Raw genomic sequence first — 14425 nt, forward strand, 5'->3', positions numbered from 1 at the left:
ATGTTTCTGATAGTGAAGAAGATAAAACTGAGTAAATGGCTCCTCCTTCTCCTGTGTGTTGATGGCAGCATTTGCACATATGTGTAGTGAGCCAGAGCAGGATATTCACCTGGCTGGGGAAACAAGCAAACAAATGAACAAAACAAAACAAAACAAATGTTGAGGGTTTGTTTTGTTTTTGTTTTGTTTTGTTTTCATTTTGAGGGCATTAGGGGTAGTCTTGCTCTTTGATTTTTCTATCTAGCTGTCCAAGTGGCTGCATGGACACAAAAGAAAGGATGCCAGGAGGGCTGGGATTAAGAGGCTAATGCTGGAACTGCTTAAACTGTCTCTATCCTTGAGACAGTGCTTCATCAACCATGACCTGATTGATCTGCTCTATGTAAAATGAAGTATTTCTGCATTTTGTAAAGTCAGGCTTCAGAAAGAATATACAGGCGTGATGACATAATATCTGCCAGCCTGGAGACTTGCATAGTAGTTTACAACTAGAGGTAACAAAGGGGATATTTATACCTTCCTGAGGCTGGAACGAAGGTGCATGTTGTAATGGGCCTTGTTCTCGTGGGGCAGGCCTTTTCTGGCTTGAAGCACACATTCCCTTGTTTAGCAGGCAGAAGCAGATAACAAAGTCTCTTTTGTGTTTCTCTACGGATTTTTTGCGCATCTAGTTTTTAAGGGTCAGGTATTACGCTCGTGCATTCAACTATTCAAAAATATTTTGAACTTTTGTTTGTCAAACTTAAGAGTATTATTTGCTTTACACTTACAGTAGTTACAGAACCTGTAGTCTAAGGAAAGATTTGTAAAGCCAAGTAGTATCTTTCATTTTAGAATAATATTAAAGGGGAATAAAAAGTAGAAACCGTTCTGACTTCAGATACAACCAGATAGGGTTTTTCTGTGCCCACCTTCCTTTAGATCTGTATCAGTTTACAGCTGTGTAAGGCATGGGAGAAGACTTCTTTTTGAATATGTTTTTATTCTGAACTAGCAGTCTACGTGCTTTTTATGGTCAATGTGAACAAACAGGCACCCCTAAAGGAATTGTTCCTCTCAATCCAGAATTAGAACAGATCAGATGAATTGCAACTCAATGGTGCCCGTATTGGGTATAAGAGCTTGGGATGACATGCATAGATGTGAATGTCTGGCATGTGGGATGTTAGAACTACCCGAGAACTGAAACCTAGCTTGTACTGCTTTACTCTGTGATATACATTATTAATTTTTTTAAAGGTGGTATTGTAAAATTCACAATTGCTAAGGTAAAGAAAAGATGGTGCCAATAGGAAAATATCAGATAGAGGCAGGAGGTTCTACAGAAATAATTTCAAGGAGTTAGCGGACAAGTAAGAATTTCAAATAATGGAGTCTTTCATTGCTCTGACATCGTCTTAGTACACGACTTTTGAGGAGACAATTCATTTTCTTAAGGACTCCATCTTCTTCTCTGTAAAAGAGTTGAGAGCATAAGATGTTGGTCTGTAAAATAAATTGGCTGCACTTGAACATTCTGACTGGTTCACCGAATAAGGCAAGGGTCATAAAAACCCCAAAAACAGGTGATTCAGGACTGGATGTTAATGTATTGCTCCAGAGAGACAGTTACTTTAAATCTGACACTTTTCCCATTCTGAGTCCTTGATTTTCTTTTAACTTAAACTCTTAGAATCTATTTTTTTTTTTCCATGGGTAATGTCTGTCTTAATAATCCTCCACTGTGCACAGGCAGTGCTGTACCAGTCTTTTCTCATCTGTTTCAGCCCTGAGTAGGGAAAGGGAAGGCTATTATCCCTGCAAGGAGGTAAGATGCTGAGCTCACATGCTAAGCGGCAATGACCTGCGAGGTGCCTTCCTCCTGCGGCTCAGGAACGGGGAGCTCTTTCCCTCTGTACTGCAAGGGGGTGAAAGGAGGGCGGGTCCACGCGCTGGGTTTTTAGGAGCAGGAAGAGTACCTAGGGGGAGCGAGCTAGTCTCAGCTACCTGCAAGGAGCAGCTGCCGGCCCCCGCGCCTCCCCACTGCTGCCGACGTCGACCTGTCACTCCCGTGCGCTCAGCTGCTGCTGGCAGGCTGCCATTTTTCTCCTTCAGAGGAGGGAGAGGGGAGAAACAAAGAAATCCTTCCGAAACAGCTGATGACTTGGCTACACTGAAGCGGGGTATCAGAGAGCGACAGGAGCGCGTTGTAGTCCAGAAATCGCCCTTCCCGAGGGCGGGCTACCTGCTGCGGCCGTGACGGCACGGAGCCGGCCGCCCCGGGGCACGCGTTACGTACGTGGGCGAGCGCCCGCGTATCCCGGCAGGGCAGGCACGAGGCTTGCGGGCCTTCGGGCGCACAGGGGCCTGGCCTTGTCCCAACAGCAGGGCACGGAGCAGGCGGCCCTGAGGCGCCGCGGCCGAGCTGCCCGCCGTTCCTCAGGCCTCCGGCCTGCCGCTGGAGCCCCCTCGGGGCTGCGATGGGAGAGCGCGCTGCCGGTAGCGCCGCGTACCGGCCGGCAGGCTGCGGGAGCGGAGGGGCGGGCAGCCGGGGCGGGGCGGGGCGGGGCAGCGCCGGCGGCCCCGCCCTCTCCCCGCTTGCCCAATCGTATCAGGGCGTGGGCGCGGCCCTTATCCTCCGTAGCCAATCAGAGCCACGGGTGACACAAAGTGATGTTCTTTGCACGCGCTTTCAAGGCCAGGAAAAACTGGCATCGGTAAAGCCCAGTCAGGGTGAAGAGGGGCGGGGTCGGCGCAGCCCTGAGCCCAATAGGAGGTCGGGAGCAGACGGCGGAGGCGGGGCGGGGCCTGTAGAGGGTGAATGGCAGTAGCCTCATGCAATAGAAGACCAGAACGTGCGGCCACTCAGGGCAGTCCGAACCAATGGGTGCCGCTGGTGGGCGGGGCGGGAGGTGTCCGTGCCTGGGCTCTGTGATTGGGAGAGGGGCAGAGGGAGCCGGGCCGGGCAGGGCAGTGTGTGCGCTGCACGAAAATGCACTCGGATGCCGCCGCTGTCAGTGAGTAGCGGCGGGGCCGGGCTACGCGCTCCCGCCCGCTCACCGGCAGCACCCGGCGCTACCGGCCTGGTCTGTCCGCCGACGGGCGCTGCCGCCCGGGCGGGGGCGGCTTCTCCTGCCCCTCACCGAGGAGGCTCGGCCGAACGCGCGGGACTCCCGGTGACGGGGGAGGGCGTCGGGCCTGCGGGCGCGGAGCCGGCGGGGAGAGAGGCGGCGTGCGTACCTGGGGGCGGGGGCCCCGGGGGGACGGCGGGTGTTCCGCGGCCGTCGGTGGGCTCCCCTGGGGGGGCGGGAGGGGCCGAGGGTGGGTGGGGGATGCCCGTGCGGTGGCGGGGGCGAGTGAGGGGAGCAGCACCGGCGGGGGCTGGGGGCGCTCGGAGGGTGTGACGCAGTTTCCCCGACCCGGCTTGCGAGCGAGCGAGGCCGCGGCCGACCCCGGTGGCTGGCTGCGAGGGAGCAGAGGCTGCCGAGGGGAGGGCAGGCGCGGGCGGCGGCGCTGCCCGGCGGCCGCGCTACGTGGGAGCGGTGTGTGCGGGGGGAGGCGGGTGGCGGATCGTTTAGCGGATTCCGCCGGGCCGGTGCAGGAGAAACGGGCTGTGAAGGGGAATGGGGCCGCGGCGCATTGTGGGAGGTGGAGTCTCTCCTGCCGTTGCCCCGCCTAGCGGGCCCGGTGGGGCGAGGGGGTGGGGGGACTACAGCTCCCAGCAGGCACTGCGGCGGCGCGGCGCGCTGCCCCCGCCCCGCGCGGGGGTGTGAGTTGCAGCTCGGTACCCTGCGGCCAGCGTGGAGCCCCCGGGAGGAATGGGGATGAGGATGGGGACCCGCTGCGCCCTGCCCTCGCCGCGGGGCAGAACGCCGCCACGGGCGAGGCCGTTTGGCTGCGGGACAGGGGGGAGGCGGGGCGTGACTACGGAGAGATCACGCCGCCTGTTTCGGAGGAGCGCAGGGAGGGCTTTGTCTCTGCAATATAGTTTCTGGCTCTGGTTTCGGAGCAGGCAGGACCGTTTGCTGTGGTCAGGTTGCCTGGCGTGGGGGGATTACGCACCTGCGTGGGTGTGGGGTGACCGTGGGGTGCAGGAATCGGCTCCATCCCCGCCCGCGGGAGAAAGGAGCCTGTCGTCCCCAGCACTAAACTGCCTCGGCAGAACGATGTTCCCGATTCCTGTGAAATCTGCCAGGGACGTGTCCTTCCTGTGCGAGGAGTTGCAGCCCCGAGACGCTTCATTACTGCAGAACTTGCTTATGGGAAAGATAATGAAAATTGAAGCTTTGATCATACGTTAATGAATGATGGCCTGACTTTTGGACAAAGTCCTGAAAGCAATTATGGAGAGAAATGCTGCATAAGGCCTGGATTTTCTTGAATCTTCCTGTGTTTCTCAAAATGAGAAATTGGACAGGGGCAGCCTGGTAAAGACTCTAACTCATAAGGTTATGTAATTTGTTTAGTGGTTCTGGGGGTTTTTTTACCTTTATATTTAGAGATCATTTTATGTTGGTGGTTAAGGCTGCCATTTAAGCACAAATAACTACCTCACGTTGGAAACGGAAGGATAATTATTCCAGAAAATGCCTTCTGTTCAGTCTCTTTGTCATGTGCTCTGTCCAAAAAAAGGTGTAGGTCTTCATTATACACACGTATGGTACGGTTACAAATATTTCAGTGCTCCCTGTTGTAGGATGTCGAAGACTATATTGTGATTTTTCTTTTTTAAATTTATTTTCAGAAAACAAGAAGAGTGCTGTTTCTCAGCCTCCAGCTGTTACTGACTTCTCTTTAAAAATGTCCCTTGAAAGCATTGAATCTTCCATCTCTGTAGTTTTTTTTTTTTTGTTAGTTCATGGCCTTGTACATGTGTTATTTTAAATAGGAATGCTTCATTATCTGTAGCTTCATAGTAGTTGTTTGTTTTTCTCATTGATTTAAATGCTTGAAACAGGAAGTGTTCATAGCATATCTTTACACATACAGGAGTTTATCATTGTTTCTTGGCTGAACATTTCTTATGAGCCTTCTTTTTGATCCTTCTTAGATTCTTGACTGTTCTTACGAGATGAACTCCATTAATACATTTTTGGTAAGTCTCAGATTACTTTCTGAGACTGAATATGTACTTTTCACTTTATGTGAGAAAATCAACTTTCCATTTTCTGTTGCACACATTTACTTAAAAGTTTCTTGCAACTCCAATAATTATAATCAGAAATGTCTTCTGTGTGCAAGGTCATGCAATGGATTGAGTTAGGCAAGTAAACAGTCTTCCTCTCACTGCTTCTCTTCATTCGTTTGTATCAAGATGAGATTTCATTTGTGTAATTTCGGCACTTGATATAAATTTATCTGTTTTGAGTAATTTTTGTGCTAACTTTAAGTGAATTATTAATCCTGTGTTTTCTTTAGTTTTTCCCCTCACTTAGGAGTTTTGAAAACAAAGACTTAGAGTTTTTTCAAAGCATTGTTTTGTAGTTTTGTTTGTGTTGTCAAGCAGAAGAGGAAAACTTGCTTAATTTGTCTGTCCTATACTTGCCAAAAAGCGTTGCACTAGAAGTACGGTACATCCTATGAAAATGTGCAACTCTTGTATCTGATTTAAATATTGGAGCATTTAATAGTGTGGTTATTTCTTCTACAATAAGTAAGATTACTAACAAGGGCTTCAAGCAGAACCCTTTTTTTAAAGTGTGCCAGCGTTTTTCTTACGCTGTCCAAATAAGTTGTTTTATTTAAAATCATAGGTCTGAGGTTAAATGGCATTTCTACTTTTGGCTCATAAAGGGATAGAAATAACTACCAGTTCGCTGAGTGTTTTTTATATCTATATAGTTGTGTGTATATATATATATATAGTTGTGTGTGTATATATATATCTGTTTTGCTGGTAGAGCTGCAAGGCTTTAGCTTGCCCTCAGGAACCAGGTGGTGTGACGCAGGCTTCTGTGTCACTTGATGCAGATGTGTGGCTGCTCAGACTGCGAGGCTCTGTCTACTGCAGCTGCTTGTTACTGCCCATTAGCTGTAGATTACTCCGTCCCTTGCTCTACTGGTAAAGTGGTTTGTAGGAGCACTCTCTAATCCACTCAGTCAAATATATCTGGGTTAGCTCTTGCCACTTACTTAAGTTGCCTAAACTGACACGGCTGACTTTTTCCTGAAGTGGATTAGGGAACGTGCCCATGACCTGTGCTGCTGGCAGAGCTGTGGGGTCTGGAACTTTTGGCAGAGGAACACAGCCAGGGCAGTAATGCTTCCGACTGGCATAGCTGCTCCTAGGCTGCTGCAGACCCGTCGTGATGTATACCAGATCTGCATGGTGCTGGATACCTGAGTAGTGCGTACTTGACAGGGTTGCATTTCTGCTGAATTAGCTAGAGCATGAGATACTAAGTTTTTATTAGCTTTGTGCCCTTTGTCGGATGACAAGTGACACCTGATCTGGCACGAAGTTAAGAGTAGTGCTGGCGAAGAACTCTCAGGCTGTAGCAGCTGATGATGCAAAATAGACTCAGTGACGCTTTTTTAATTAATTCGATGGTAGAGTAAGAGACTGGATGAACACTTTGCATCAAATGGGTGTAAAATTGCTTCTGTATTACATGCTTTGTAGCTTAGTTTCCTGTGTTCTTGAATTGTAGACTGAAAGAATGTCTGTTCACAGCCCGAGTAACACGAAATCACTGAAATGCTGTTTGATTTGGTAATACATGCTTTAGAAATAGATATAAATTAGCTCTAATTATCCACTGCTTTTCCTCATTTTTTTCCAACTGCAGCTGGTCACTCCAGCTTTATTTTATTCTGGCAAGAATCTCCATTAGGAATGCTTAGCAAACACATTTAGTAGGTACACAAGCGGTATTTGCAGCAACAGAAACAAGATGGTTTGCACCAGAAATACACTAAGTGTTAGGTCTTTTCTATAAAAAACAAAACAAACACCCAACCAACACCCTCCGTCCCCCAAACAAAACCGAACCAAAACTCTAAACCCCCCCGTGAGCCAGTGTGCAGGGGTTTTTAACCTGTATATTAGTATAGCATATGTTAGCAGAGCTCTTAGTTGTTCGGACTCAATTTAAGGTAAATGGAAATGCATTGAAACTAAATCAAAAGTTATGCAACTTTTGCACTGCTTAAATTGCTCTAAAATTCTCCGTGAACTTTAAACTGCAGTAGCTCTCTTTGTAAACAAGCCTTCACATCAGGATACTTTTAAAATACTTAAGTAAAATAAGGATTTGTTCCTATGGGGGCAGGGAAGCTTTTCCCTCTCTGTGTAGCATGCAGTAATTTTAAAATATTTGGTTGCAGATAAAGTGCCTGATTACATGTGGTAAAACCAAATGTTAGAGTTGAATGTGAATGTTTACCTTAAAATGATAAGCGGTTTTTAGGGTGTTGTCATTCCAACCACAGTTTATTGTTTGTGGTTTTTTTGTAGTTGTTTGTTGTTGTTGTTTTTGTTTTTTTAACAGCTTAAATCACTCTGTGTTTTGCTTGAGAGCATTTTAGGCCATTGTGTTTGGAAAATGTACACAAATTCGCAACTGTGGGTTTGGATACTGCTGGCGTCAGCAGTAGCTCTGAGCTCGGTGCAGCCCTGTACGTGTTGGTGAAGGAGAAATGTCCTGCAGCACCTTGTCTCTAGCTGGAATGGCTGAGTCCTGTTGCTCCTCAAGCTAGGAGGGATCATCCCACTTCTCTTTCCATTTAATTGCGTGTTCTCACTGTCCAGGCTGCAACTCGCTTCTGTTTTCCTTACTTTCCGAATCACGCGCTGTGTCCAACCGCACTTTTCCAGGCTGTTCTCTGCCTCCCCTTGCCCACATGCTTGGGCCCTTCTGCAGGTGGCTCCTGCTAGACGGTGTCCCTGCTGCGCGGGTTCAGCTACAGACACATTGGAAATGAATTCTTAATCCATCTTTGACAGGAATGCAGAGTCAGCTCCTAGCTGCTCTGTACTGCAGTTTAGGAATCCCAGTTTTTAGGTGTGTTGTGGTGTTTTTGTGTAAATGAGAATAAAGCTGATGCACGTTTTTCTGTTGTTTTCTGCCCTTAGCAAGGAATATAGAAATTCTGCTTCCTGAACATAAGTATTGAAGGCTTTCACCAAATGCAGGTTTCAGATCTGAACTAAGTTCATTAATCAATATAAGTTGTCTTACTGTTAGGATAATTCTGTAAGTAGACTATAGAGCAAGAAATGGTGTATTTCACAGAAGATTAAATGATTCTTTTTTGGATAAGTAAGGTTTGTTTGAAATTAATTAGGAAGACAGTACTTTGACCTGTTATTTCCAGTACTGCTACAAGTTTTCTCCAGTTCTATTATCTGAAACCAAGGAAACCAATTAAATAAAACTAAAAGCATAAGCATACCATTTTATTTTTTAGGAATGAGTGCCTTGTATGTGTTTTCTATTTTTTTTTCTGAGAAGATTACAGAAAATTACCATGATATTTGTTCTGAGTCAGATATATCCTTGCAGTAATAAAAATTACCACTGTGACTACGTCCATACTTAATTTTTAGTACAGAGTTGTATCTGTAGCATTTATGCGGCATGTTTGTGTAGGATAAATATTTTTAGACCTACTGTTACTGTGAGATTTTGCACAGATTTTCTATTTGTTCAGAAAAACAATCTAGAAGCTTTTAAAGGAAACTTGGAGTCAGCTGCTAATCTGGTTTAGTACTATTGCTAATTTTTTGCTGGGTTTTTAGTAGATTGTAGTGCACCCTGTGGCTGTGTTTTGTCCAAGTTTAAAGTGATAATTTTTACAGGAGGAACAGTTAAAGTTTTAGTTCAGGCAGGTACATGTCTATGTGTGAGCAGGCACATAGGCAGAAATACTTTTTTTTTTTTTTTTTTGGTATTCATTTGTGGTTTCGTTTGAACTGTTTGGCAATGTATCCTTCCTTCCAATAAAAATTTGACTTGACCTTTACATTTTTTTCACTTCAGATAGGAAAGTAGAGTGTTCAAGTTCCGTTCACCTGTGTAATTTGCTTATGTTTCAGATACATTGAGGTTCTGGTTTGTTCACTCTATTTTATGTTTGTCTTAATGAGGGGGTGTAAAACAACTTTTTGTCTGTTTTCTTATGGAAGCAGGCACAGCTAGCTGTTGTTTCTTTTGCTTCTCTGTAACTGTTGGGTCCATAGTGTAAACCTTAGCCTATAATATTTTAGAAGTTATTTTTAAACTGTTTGCTTTTTACATTTAAATTTTATATGATCCTGCCTAATGGACCAACCCAGACTTTACCACTTAACATTAAGTGTTAATGATAAACTGCAGATAAAGTTTAAATTCCATGGTACTAGGTTGGCTCTGGCATTTCATTCCTTTCCAGATTCTGGATTTGCAATTCTTTTACTCAGCTTTTTTTTTTTTTTTCTTTAGCCATTACATACACATTATTACAAAGTATTTAATACCATTTGGAATTTCTGTTGCTCAGTCCTTGCTAAAGATAAGCTAACATCGGCATGAAAAGTAATTTAATCAACAAAATATGTACACTTGTTTGACATACGCCTCTTAAAGTCTCATCAAATGTTCCAGCATGTCTCTTCAGTATTTATGAAGGAAGCACATTTCCTTATTTTGATCACAGTTAAATCAACTGTATGGTACTTTGCTAGAAAATATTTTTTCTGCAGGAAAAAAAACCAAAATACTTTCAGACCAATTAATGTACTTTGAAACTCTTGCATTCAGGTAAAAAATAGCTTCACACATAATGGCTTTCTTCCTGTAAAGCTCATACAACCAGCTCTTGAGTGTGTAGCTTCATGTGATGCATCACTTCTCACAGTGAGGCTTGGATGGACAGTTCATGTGATTTAACACATCTAAAACAACTGTTTTGCTACCGCTTGGGAGGACCTTTCCTGCGTCTTGCTCTAACTCTGCTTGTCTGCCGTTACGTCTCCTTGGTGATCTGATTCAGACCGCTCAGCTGGCAGGGTTGGTCGGTTTGTTCATATTTTTGCGGATCAGGTTCCTGGGTTGGTTTGTTCATATTTTTGCAGATCAAGTTTCCGAGGGCTGACGGAGGGCTCAGGCAGTCACAACTCGGGGGCTGCCTAAGCAGGTGTGGACGTGGGGAGGTGGAGGGGAGGGAGCGCGTTCCCAAAGCGTGCAGTTGCAGCCAGCTGTTGAATCACTTGCTTGTTGTGTTGACTACGTCGTTGCCCCTTGGCTAGTTTTCAGAATGGTGTTATTTGAGCATGGGAGGTAGTATTCTTTGGATTCTGTTTCTTTAAAAACATTTTTTCAAAATATGCCTGTTCAGTGGCATAGGATACTTGGTGTATCTTCCTTGCAGTATAGATACAGCAAACACTGTGACCAGTTCAGAAGGTGACCTGAGCTGTAATTTAATGTCCCTAATTCATTGGCTGCTGCTTGTATTTGCTTTTATAACAGTTACTGTAGAAGAAGCCTGGTTTTGGATAATATTCCTACTTGCAAGCTTTCCCTGTTGAAGAGAGAAAACTTTGGACTCTGGTCCTCCATATTAATGTGGATAAACCAGTCTTTGTGGAACTAAGGTGTGATGCTTGTTGTGTAAGACCTGCAAAATATATTTGTGTAACCCTTCTAAGTCTATCATTTGTGTAACCTATTTTTGAAGTAACAGCTTAAAATTGTAAGGCTATTTCCAGTGGATGTGTGAAACATACTGGTATGAATGATGTTTTGCAGTGCTGGGGAATGTTTTATTTCAAAGGCGATACCTAATACATATAATCCTAATTTTAAAATATTTTTTCTATTGTTTTTGCGAGTACCATCTAAAATTAGTGTGTAATATTAGTTCAGAATAAAATATTTGCTCAGAATTCCCAGCTTGTGACCTCCAGGTATAACTGGTTTATCTAAAGACTCATATTCTTTGTAGATTTTAGGCCAAGCAACAAGGGAAATTTTCAAATTCATCTTTCAGAAAGCTTAGTCTGGAATGGCAGTTAACAAAATAAATCTTACCCTTTAATCTTGTGTTCTTCTTGTCCCCCCCCCACCTTTTTTTCTTAAAAAAAAATCCTTTATGTTGAGTTGAAAGTTGGCTAAGAAACTTTTGTTGGATTTCCCCCCACCCCAGAATGGTTCTGCTTAGTATTGTTTGAGTAGCAAAAATGGAACTTTATTGAGCACTTAATGCAGGAAAAAATCTAGCACTCTGTTCAAGATGCAAGATTTTCCTATCGTATCTTGTTAACAAGATATGGATTTTCTTTGACTTAATATAGATAAGTATAGCTACGGTTGGAAACTCCATCTTTGGTACTTCTGATTTATAGAAATTGTATTGCTGTGATAGTGGATTGGGGACAATACATTAGGAAATAAGTAGCAATTAGTGAAATGATACTCTTCAGCTAACATAATAAATGAAACATATGATTCCTAAAGGTACCTCTTGAGGTGGTTTCTTTTTATTCGCTGTGAGGAGAATTCCATACTGATGTACCAGGTGCACTTAGAGCAGACAGTTCGTTCAGATCCACTTTTTAGCTTCATAGTGGTGTGTGGTTCACTGCCCTGGGTGTCTGGAATTTAATGATGACTTCATTTATCTGTAGGTTCGTGATCATCTTAAGTCTATTTTCAGAGCATTTGTTTGGAGTGCTAGGGATGGAAATATGGGAATTATGGTTTTGACCTTACTTGCATCGTGTATCACCTACTGGGCAAAGTCAAATTAAACGTCTCCAGGTAGAAATGCTTTCAAGCATTAACTGCGTGGTAGCATGAGGCATGTACAGCTGTTCACGTTCAGAAGAATTGTGCTTGAAATACTTTGCTTATCATATAGCACATGCCTCTATTTAATTCGACTAGTTTTGCGCAGGAGTTGTAGTGGGATAGCTAGTTTACTGTTAGTTTAAGTGGAAATATTGTGTAGCAGTTGGCTGTCTTTGATCCCTGTTAGCTGATCTGTGTCTGGCTTCTGAGATTTTTGTTGGTTTGAATGTTGATTTGTTTTGTAAGTTATTTTCCAGTCTTATCCTCGACACGTTTCTAGCAAAAACAGGGGATTTAAAATAATAGAGAAAAATTAGTTTGTCACTTTTTTGCAACTGAAGCAAACTCAAGTGTTTTGTTATTGGAATACAAAGGCAAAATTAACATCTATGCTATGGCTTCTTTCATGAAGTGTCAGAATATTTTATTTTCAGTTTTATTGGCTTTGGTCTTAGCAGCTGCTGTGTTGTGACCTTTGATTCATTATACAAAAGTCATATTTCAACTGCGTAAGTGTATTCCAGTCATGTAGTTTTGCAAGAAAATTAGTATAAAGGCAAGTATGTGTGTATTAATAACATTATCTTTTTTTTAAAAAATAGCATTTTTAGTAATGATTTTAGAATGTTACGTGGTATTTAAATTTGTTTTGGAATAGATGGATCAGAATGACTGGGTAGCATGGAAACTATGATTCCCAGTTCAAAGAAAAAAAAAGTAAATTTTTTTTTTTTAATATTATTGTGTTTACAGCTACAGTTAGCTATAGTTCTATTTTGCTGAGGGTCATCCATGCCTTAGGAAAAATGCATATGTAGGATATCTTTTGCAGATTTCACTCACTAATTCCACTTGGTGTTGAAAATGTTGATGCTGGAAAAGTGTTAAAATGGCTTTTATTTTATAGTTGCGCATTGGTTTTCTTAAATTATCAGAACATATTAAGATCTTGGATGCTACACGTGGAAACCAGAGAGTTTAAAACTTTTTTTCTTTTGTTTCTCCTCTAGATTTCCAACTGAATTCTCACCTATCAACACTGGCAAATATTCACAAGATTTACCACACCCTCAATAGGCTGGTAATGACTTGCCGTTTTCTCTCAGCAGAATAACTAGGGCTTTAGTCTGGAATGTTTTGTGACTGAAATCATTAAGTGATTACACTTTTTCAAACTGTGACTGCGTTTTTGTGTGAGAGGCTGTTGGGTTTGAATCCGTTAAGAGATAAGTAGTAGTAGTAAAAGGTGAAAGATTATACTCCGGGGGTCAGAGTGATGTTTAAGCACTGTTCACTGCAACATTGGATTTAGATGTTTGCATAGAAGAAGCTTTCCTAGATATATCAAATAATGGTAACCATCGTCATTATCCAATTTCTTACAGTTTTTGTGGAAAACATGTTGAATGAGCAAGCCACCCTCTTACAACCATGCAAAGAGTGAAACAAGATTTTCTTTTCGAAGACTGTCCCTACTTGTTTGCTGTGTATTTAAATTTATTTTATTGCCACTATAGCTAGAAATGCCATTATGGCTTCTGTTGGTACACGGCAAGTTTAGTGGAAAAGACACTGCCTAAAAATGGGAGTAATTAATTTCCATGACTTCAGTTGGTTTTTAATCAGTTTGCTTTAGAACACGTGTGCACGTTTATCCTTAAGCAAAGCCATTTCTATGGTAAATGGTAAATTCGGTCTTTCTAATGCTGTATTTATTAATGGAATTGTTCAATAAAACAATGCAAAATTCCCCATCCAATGGATAGTTATTTGCTCTGTTGAAACATAGTTTGGTATGGTTTTAATTGAAAAATATTTTTGAATTTTTTTTAAATCTTTAAAGGTTGTCCTTGAACTTATTAGATAAATTTGCAGGGGTAGCTTCTTAGATAAATATGAACTGAAAACAGAAATGCTCCGCAGTCTTACCTAGGTGCTCCGTAAGTAATTAAGATGGATATTAATGTCAAATAAAGGTTAAAATCATTATTGAACAATGAGGGTCACCATCTTGTCTAACTGTACCATTCCTACTCTCTTGCAGAATCTGACAGAGGACGTTGGTCAAGACGATCACCAGACAGGTATTTAATAGGGATGTAGTAGAAATAGATTGAAACAATCAAAAATGCTTCCTCAAAGAAGTCTAACATAATTGAAAATTATATTTTAGAAAGCTAAAGGAGTTTTAGAAGACGGATGCCAGGGTTTCAAAAAGTTTTCTTCAGAATAGATGTTCATGCTTTTAATTTATCCAGTTGTGAAGGGCTTGCACAGGTTTCAGCCGTGTCTGTCATTTTACTATTTCTTAGCGTAAGTACTTTAGATGATTTCATGAAAAATTTCTCTCACTCCTTGGACTCAACCCATTAGACTAGCAGAATATCCATATTCTTACAGTGCATTGACTCTTGAAAGAGCATTAGTGGGAAGAGAGCAGAAGCAAGGCCTCTTATGGCTATTGTGTTGCCTGTGACCGAGTTTAAATGCTGTGCTCCAAACAACCCAGCTTTTTACTTGAGTGGTTTTGATGCAGGTTGTTCCTGTTTCTTGTGCAGATTTTCAGTAGGTGTCTAAGGGCTATTTATTAGTTCCAAATCTGTTTTCAATAAAATGTCATTGTTTTTGAGGCCTTCATCTCAGGTGCCTGGTAGTAGCTTGCTGTCATTCTTGAT

General features: G+C 42.9%; 1 protein-coding gene across 6 annotated transcripts in view; it reads left to right on the forward strand.

Annotated features, from left to right (window-relative positions):
• Nucleotides 1-2909: 2909 nt before the first annotated feature.
• DCUN1D4 (defective in cullin neddylation 1 domain containing 4) overlaps nucleotides 2910-14425 on the forward strand; it is a 42527-nt gene continuing 31011 nt past the window's right edge. For 4 of the 6 annotated variants that reach the window (XM_086611461.1, XM_086611460.1, XM_086611462.1 and 1 more), the window contains exons 1-3: nucleotides 2910-2996; nucleotides 12761-12831; nucleotides 13795-13834. In XM_086611461.1, the coding sequence (XP_086467587.1) occupies nucleotides 2972-2996; nucleotides 12761-12831; nucleotides 13795-13834 (136 nt within the window). In that variant the 5' untranslated portion in view covers nucleotides 2910-2971. Of the gene's footprint in view, nucleotides 2997-3178; nucleotides 3212-12760; nucleotides 12832-13794; nucleotides 13835-14425 lie in introns of those variants that run through there. The other 2 variants (XM_086611466.1, XM_086611465.1) reach the window with 2 other exon arrangements.

Source organism: Tauraco erythrolophus, chromosome 5 (assembly GCF_009769465.1).
Source record: "Tauraco erythrolophus isolate bTauEry1 chromosome 5, bTauEry1.pri, whole genome shotgun sequence".
In the NCBI taxonomy this organism is placed as follows: domain Eukaryota; kingdom Metazoa; phylum Chordata; class Aves; order Musophagiformes; family Musophagidae; genus Tauraco; species Tauraco erythrolophus.